The sequence below is a fragment of the Limulus polyphemus genome, unplaced genomic scaffold, assembly GCF_000517525.1.
Source record: "Limulus polyphemus unplaced genomic scaffold, Limulus_polyphemus-2.1.2 Scaffold688, whole genome shotgun sequence".
Lineage (NCBI taxonomy): Eukaryota > Metazoa > Arthropoda > Merostomata > Xiphosura > Limulidae > Limulus > Limulus polyphemus.
Window position 1 is genome coordinate 142677 of NW_013666298.1, and position 7276 is coordinate 149952.

The window sequence follows — 7276 nt, forward strand, 5'->3', positions numbered from 1 at the left end:
AGCGGTAAGTTTACGGACTTACAACGCTAAAATCTAGGGTTTGATTTCCCATGGTGGATAGAGCGCATACAGCCTATTGTGTAGCTTTGCGTTAAAACAAAGAAAGGAAACAAAATACGAAAACGAAACGAGACATAAATTCGATTGCCACGAAGTTACACGTGTAGTTCTGTTATTTTGTACTATTTGTTTATGCTACTTATATTTTTGAGTTTTCAGTGACTGTTTTCTGAGTTGTAGGTAATTTCTAGCCTTTAATTGGACCAGACAATTAATTCCACAGGCAGTGCTTCTATAGATTCGAAATTTTCACTTCCTAAGTTATGGTTAGAGACAATGAATTCATTTGTTGGTTTTGTTCTATGTGCATAGACCAGTGCTGTCCAATGCGATTGGTCCTAACTAAACTAAAGTAAAAAAAACAAAAAAACGTACAGGTTACAGTGTTAATTTATCTCTTTATCGAACTTAGGCCTAACACAAGTTAAAGTTTTATAAAGTACGGCCTATATACAAGTGGATTTACACATTTCGTTGTCTACGATTACAATTCGTTTGTATTGAGCTAGAGATGTTATATTTAAAGAAGTACTGTTACGATAAAGATACTAATTTGGCCGGAAATGTTTTGCGGGTCTCTGCTAGTATATTTATAATAGATGAAGAGCATCGATTCGCCACATGTGTAGTGGTAAACTTTACTGTACTTAATACTATCGATAAATAAACTTATAATGTTATTCTACGACCTAACGTCAAACCTTTTTTAAAAACTTTAATAAGTTTTTAATATTCTGTTGTCCAAAATGGTTAGTAAAGTATATTTACATTCCCCTTTTCTTGTTACTTCTTGTTTCATACAGCAATTGTAGCGACTCGTTCACTGAGCTTTGTTTCTCGTCGAGTGAATAATGCACATGCGCAGTTTTTCTTGGGGAAACATTCTAACTACGCATGCTTATGCAGCAGGTTGTCGGTCAGAAAGCGTAATGGTCGTACATACAAACAAGCAGAATAATAGTATAGAAGATATTTGTTTCTATTTTCGCATTAATATTCAAGATTTTCGTTGTTTTTTTTCTTTTTACGTTACCGTATTTTACTGCTTATCAGTCTTGATTGCTGACAGTTTAAAACCTCAAACCTATTTTCAAAAGATTGCACACTTATTTTATTGATATTGCATATATTTTATATCATGTGGCGAATATGGTGACCTGATTGCCACAAGTTTGGCGATCATCGTAATCCTATAGGACACCGCTGGCATAGATAAGGTAGACATCTCTGGCAAGAAATTCTGTAGGAGAAAAGTGTTAATTTTCTAAGCTACTAAAATCAACAAGAAAGACTTTATCCACTTTTTAACTGAGTCTTTCATTTCTTCAATAATATGTTTTCTTACTCTTTTCAAATTACTTCTGAACATAGAATACAACCACAATTTATTTTTGGCATTGTTGTAACAGGGCATTTGCTGTTACCACTAGATTAATATATTTTTGAGTCACAATTAAAATATATTTCACATTTTCCAATTTTAGTTTAAATAGATTACTATTTCACTTGCAGCTATGGTCAAAAGTTTTGCATCACCATAGAATTATCTAAAGTTGCATGAAACCTGCTGAATAATAGCTCGTTTGATTGCTGCAAGGAGGAATTTAAAGGATAATTCAACCCTTCAACATATCATCGAGTCCACGGTTGAGAGGATTAAGGAATCTTGAAAAAACATGGAATACATGCTAATACTAAAGTACTACTATTATGGTTTCTGGTTGTCTTTTGCAATTATCACTTCGTAGTTGCTTTGATTATGTTGAATAAAAGACCTATATTATGTTTATATAATTGTTTTTCTTAGCATGTCTTATTCCTAAAATTCTAAGGTGATGCATAGCTTTTGGTTACAGCTGTATATTAACATCCACAAATAGTTATTTGTAATCATACTTAAAGTAATATCTATCATTTTGCTTTTTATATTATACACAATCTTTACAAGTTGCTTATTTAAGTAAATATTGTTCTTGCTATAGTCCCACACTTAAATTTAGTTTACACCACTAAAATCAGTCTTAATGATTAATTGTTACCAAAACAATAATTTAAAAATAAACATATGTCACAAGAGGCCTCTGTGAAATAATGCTGATATGCTGCTTCATAAAGATTCATTAATGGGATAAGAAGTTATTGGATGGTATGAAAGAGGTTTGTAAAAATTAAAAATAAATTGCTTTTAATTCAAGATAGCTCTGTCCTAAAAAAAAAAAGAGTAAAAAGATGATAAGGAAGATCAAACCAAACTGACTTACTAAAGCCACAAAGGAGAAACTCAGGGATAAATACTTTAAGTTTAACAAATTGAAAGTGGCAAGTTAGGGATTTGGTTAAAAACGAAATATGGAAATCAAAGAGGGATTTTGAGAAACACATGGTGTTAATGTTAAAAATTAACATTAAAAGTATAGTAAAGGTAAGCAAAATGTTAAAAATGGGATTGGAATTTTAAAGGATGCTGATGACAATAATTTTGTTGAAGACTATGATATGTTTGATCTTTTAAATGTTTTCTTTTCTTCTGCTTTTACATGAGAAGATATTGGCAATATTCCTGATCATAAACATTCTATCAGAAATATTGGAATTGAGTTGAACTATGTAGATATTAATCCTCTGGTGCTAAGTGCAAAGTTTGAAAGATTCGAAACATATGTAAAGCACCACGACCAAATGATGTCTCTTCCCTAGGATTTAAAGGATATCAATGATCAGATAGGCAAGTGTACCTAGCTTTTGATAACATGTTACCTAGAAGATAAGCTATGAAAATCACTTCAGTAAGCTTGTTATTAATAGGGTCCAGTCAAATCGGACCCTTGTTATTATAGCAGAATGACTCGGGGCTAGTGCTTGAGCCTTTCCTTTTTCTTATCTACATTAATGATAGGAGCATACTTAATGAATTATTAAAGTCACTGATGACATTAAATGTTTGGGTATTTCTAGCTGTATTGAGGATGATGAGGTACTACAGAATGACTTGGATCAGTTGGACAAATATTTAGCAAATGACCTTACATTATGGTAAGCACAAGGTAATGTATTTGGTTTATTACAATTTAGATTAAACATTTTTCAACATAGACGTCTTTTCATCAGTTACTACTATTAGAACCCATGAGTATAGTTCTACAAATGGCTAATTCTTTGAGGATATTGAATTAGTACCACAGCTTTTATATCATTAATCACTTTCTTGAAATAAAACAAATAAATCAAATCTTGCATATTCTTTATACAGTTTAGTGCTTTGAAATATAAAATAAAATAGCTTCATTAATGGAATTCTGTTTAGGAGGAAATAAGTTGGTGGTAATTTAAAACTTGAAAGTCTTCACATACTTTATGCAACAGATTATTACCTCTAGGAATAAACATAAAGGTTTACCTCGTCCCAAGTTTATGAAGTGGTTGACAATCCTTCATCCTGATGAAGGATTTTTACCATCCCGAGAGCTAGGGATTAAATTTTGTTTCTTTAGACAAGATAGTGTAAACAATGTGTGCATATTTTTTACTTACAAAAGAATAAAAACTGACATATAATTTAAAAATAACTTTATTTTTAGCTCCAACTGAGCATGTACATGTTGTTGCAGTTGGCAATAGAAGCTTAAAATAATTGTACAAAATGATTGAAATATACAAAAAGTGAGTACATTCTAAGTAGCAGTATTTAAACTGTACTCTCACTGTTACTTTCGCTTTCACACAAACAAAAAACAATAGGAAAAGTTAGTTTAACATGAGAAAGACTACAGATAATATGAAAGAGTAAGTCAGATCAATAACTAATGTACAAAGAAGGATTACCTGAGCCACATGTGCTATACATTGTGAGTCAAGGTATCCTAGGAAATTTTATACTGACTCATCTACCATTACAAGTTTAATCACAATATTTCAACTACCCGTGAAGTGATTTTAGCATGCTTCTGAATAAATGTTATTCACACACACACACACAAACACACAAAACACTTGACAACAAACTCTTTACTGTTCTCAAAAAAAAAAGAAGATAAGAACACATTTTACTAAATTTCTATAAATAGTTGACCAATAAAAAAGTTTCACCGGGTTCACAAAAGACAAAACTTTATCTGTGTAAGTCCAGAAGTCTATTTGAGTAAATTCAACTGTATATACAACATGAAACAAAACTGATAGAACCAATGTTTTAGTATACCATATAAACATGTAAATAATGAGGATTATACATATATAATTTGTTTTGAATTTGTTCGTGCTGCATGTTAAAAACACTTAAAGAAAATGAGATTGCAATCTGGAAGCTTACTATCTAACAGTGCATCTTAATTAACTTTCAACTGCAAACATGAGTATCTTGGCACATGGGAAAAACCTGGATAGCCTCCATAAAAATAGGTTTGAAGACTCTTCAATCTTATTCCTAATAATTTAACAACAGTTGATTTCAAACATAAAGGTCTTTTCCCCAGTTACTGCTATCACAACCCATGAGTATAGTTATATAAATGGCTAACTCTAAGTGTACAGTAACATTGTGTGAAATAATCGAGATCAGAAGTCGTAGGGTCACACCTCTACACCGTATTCTGGATCAATTGTATATTCAAATCGCTGTTCTGTGTCAGCACTATCAACCTTGATGTTCTGCTTGCTTGGTCCGGAAGATTTGGAGTTTAGTGGAACACAGCTATTCTGGGATGTCACAGTTTCAACATTTTCACTTGAAGCAAGAGATGGGATGACATTGTTGACCCTTGTAAAAAAAGCCATTTTTTCCCTGTAAGGTAGAATTACAATTATTAATCTATAATTTATTAAAAAAAAACGTTTGAATAATACACATTGTAAGTATTTGTTGACAATTTAGAATGCTTAATAATAATTAAAAAAATATTCAAACTTCTTTGGGAACTACTACCATAGAAAACTCCATGTACAAACCAAAATGTATGTACAAGTTCCTACCATGAACATCTTCAGTATAACATGCACACCACATTTACCAAAAATTTAATAGTGCTTCAAAAATCCTACCTAAAACTTGAAATATCAGGTTGCTTTTTACGATTCCTCCTAAGTCTATAGATTTCTCTAGATGTTCTTTTTAGTCGCTTTTCTAGCCTTCTCTCTTCAGGATTATTCTTGGATGTCTAAAAATCAAAAACAAAACAAAAGTGATCATAATAAATAATTTTGTACATTATTAATGGGAACTTTATTTAGATAGCCCTAATCTATCTGGTTATTTGGGATGATGAGCAACTTTTTAAATACTTGAAACATTTTTAATACACAAATACAAATGTTGGAGGTATCCCACACACTACAAAATTTTAAAATTCAGAAAACAGGTAAAAAGAGATAGAAAAATATATCATTAAAAAACGTTTTGCCACCATTAATGTGGTGAAACATTTTTAAATATATTTTTCTATCCCATTTTAGCTGTTTTCTGAATTTTACACTTTTTAATACATGCTTGCCCTAACTAAAAATATACAACTATCCAATTAAACTGGATTTTTAAAAAACATCACAAGGCTGATCAAATTAATTCATTCTTTGTATATAATACTAGTGAAGTTTTAAAGATATACAAACTGGCAATACCAAAACTCCGTACAATATCAGTGAGTTAAACTTTTCAATATGTTTGTTAACTCAACATGCTCATAGTACTAAGCCCAAAGGCTTAAAAGTCTTGAGATCTACTCAGAAACACTGATTACCAAGTTTATAGCCAGAGAGTATCGAAGTTAGGATTTTTGTAGTTCTCTCTTGAAGAGAGAAGAGATCATTAAATTACTGGGTAAATTTTTTGAATTACTTTAAGTGTAAAATAGTAGACTAATTTCACTATATACATATAATTATAAAATTAAAAAAAAGAGAAAAGAAAAAATGGTTATATATATATATATTCATATGCATATATGAAATAAATACCAGATGATAGATTTTTTTAACAAAATGTTGACATGAAGAAACCTAAAGTTTAAAACAAAAATCTACTATGTATATAAAATCAAAGCATTACTTCCAGGAAAATATTATTGTTATACTTAGAATTTCCAACAAAACACTTCACTCACACTTTCTTAGTGCTTCGAACTATGACCTACTTACAATGTAAGTAGGTACGCAACTCTCATGAAAGTTCTTTACAAAAATGAAAGTAGTGGATGAAATTTTTTTAAATTTGAGATGAAAGGTCCTATAAGTATGTAGTTTTTTGAAACATCAGATATTTAATTTAGAATTCTTCCAAAGCAATGTTTTTCTAATGCCTTTTTCTTTTTGCATGTTTCCTATCCAGCATGCAAGGTAATTTTCATTTTAAGATTAAAAATACTTTTATGCATCAGAAAATTTTCAAAATTCACATGCAAAATCCTTATAATATCCAGATAGTTATCAAACTTTTTTAAAAAAAACTTTATATTCTATCTGTTATTTTCACTAACGAATATCTTGACGCGTTTGGTCGATTTGACCGATCTTGTAACCACCATAAAAAAAAAAAGGAATAAATATAAATGTTTAGACTAAATAGCTTAAATCTCCTAACATTATACATTCATATATATTTATTAAATTGACTTTTCAGCCATGCCTGGCTAACAATACAGAAGTTACAATGATGTGGTGCATGTGCACTCTTGTTACGATATTCAATAATATAAAACTGACCTTTAGTCTCTACAAAGTGACCCATCTTGGCTGTGTTTTAGTGGACTAGTATTTTGTAAAATACTTTCACATTTCAATTACTATACATTATATATGTATATAGATTATTGCTATTTAGAAATAAGTTTTTATACTTATTTTTCTTAATACATAAAACAGTAACTAAAGAAGTAAAGCAAACAATTATCTCTTCTAGTTATGACCTTTGTACTCAGTTGTTGCTTGATGTAGGTTGCAAAGCCTTAAGAAATTTTGCACATGGAGGATGTGAAAGAAAATAATTTTTTTGATGTTTTATATATATACATTTGAATAACTAAAAAATCGTAAATTACTATATTGATACCATAGAATTCCACTATAATTTATCAAGATTAGTAACTAAGCTGTATTTCGGTCTAAAAAACTATGAAATTTCAAGCAGACTAAAGACAACCTACCTCCTTGAAATCTTGGTTCGAAAGAATGATATGGCATCCTAATACTTTAAAATGGCTGAGAAAGCCACTAGGGGAACATTCTG

General features: G+C 30.3%; 1 protein-coding gene across 1 annotated transcript in view; it reads right to left on the bottom strand.

Moving 5' to 3' along the window:
• Positions 1-3610: 3610 nt before the first annotated feature.
• LOC106459966 (protein kibra-like) overlaps positions 3611-7276 on the bottom strand; it is a 39915-nt gene continuing 36249 nt past the window's right edge. Inside the window, exons 19-20 of the mRNA XM_013919639.2 lie at positions 5098-5213; positions 3611-4840 (exon numbers count right to left, since the gene is read on the bottom strand). Of these exons, the coding sequence (XP_013775093.1) occupies positions 4630-4840; positions 5098-5213 (327 nt within the window). The 3' untranslated portion in view covers positions 3611-4629. The remainder of the gene's footprint in view (positions 4841-5097; positions 5214-7276) is intronic.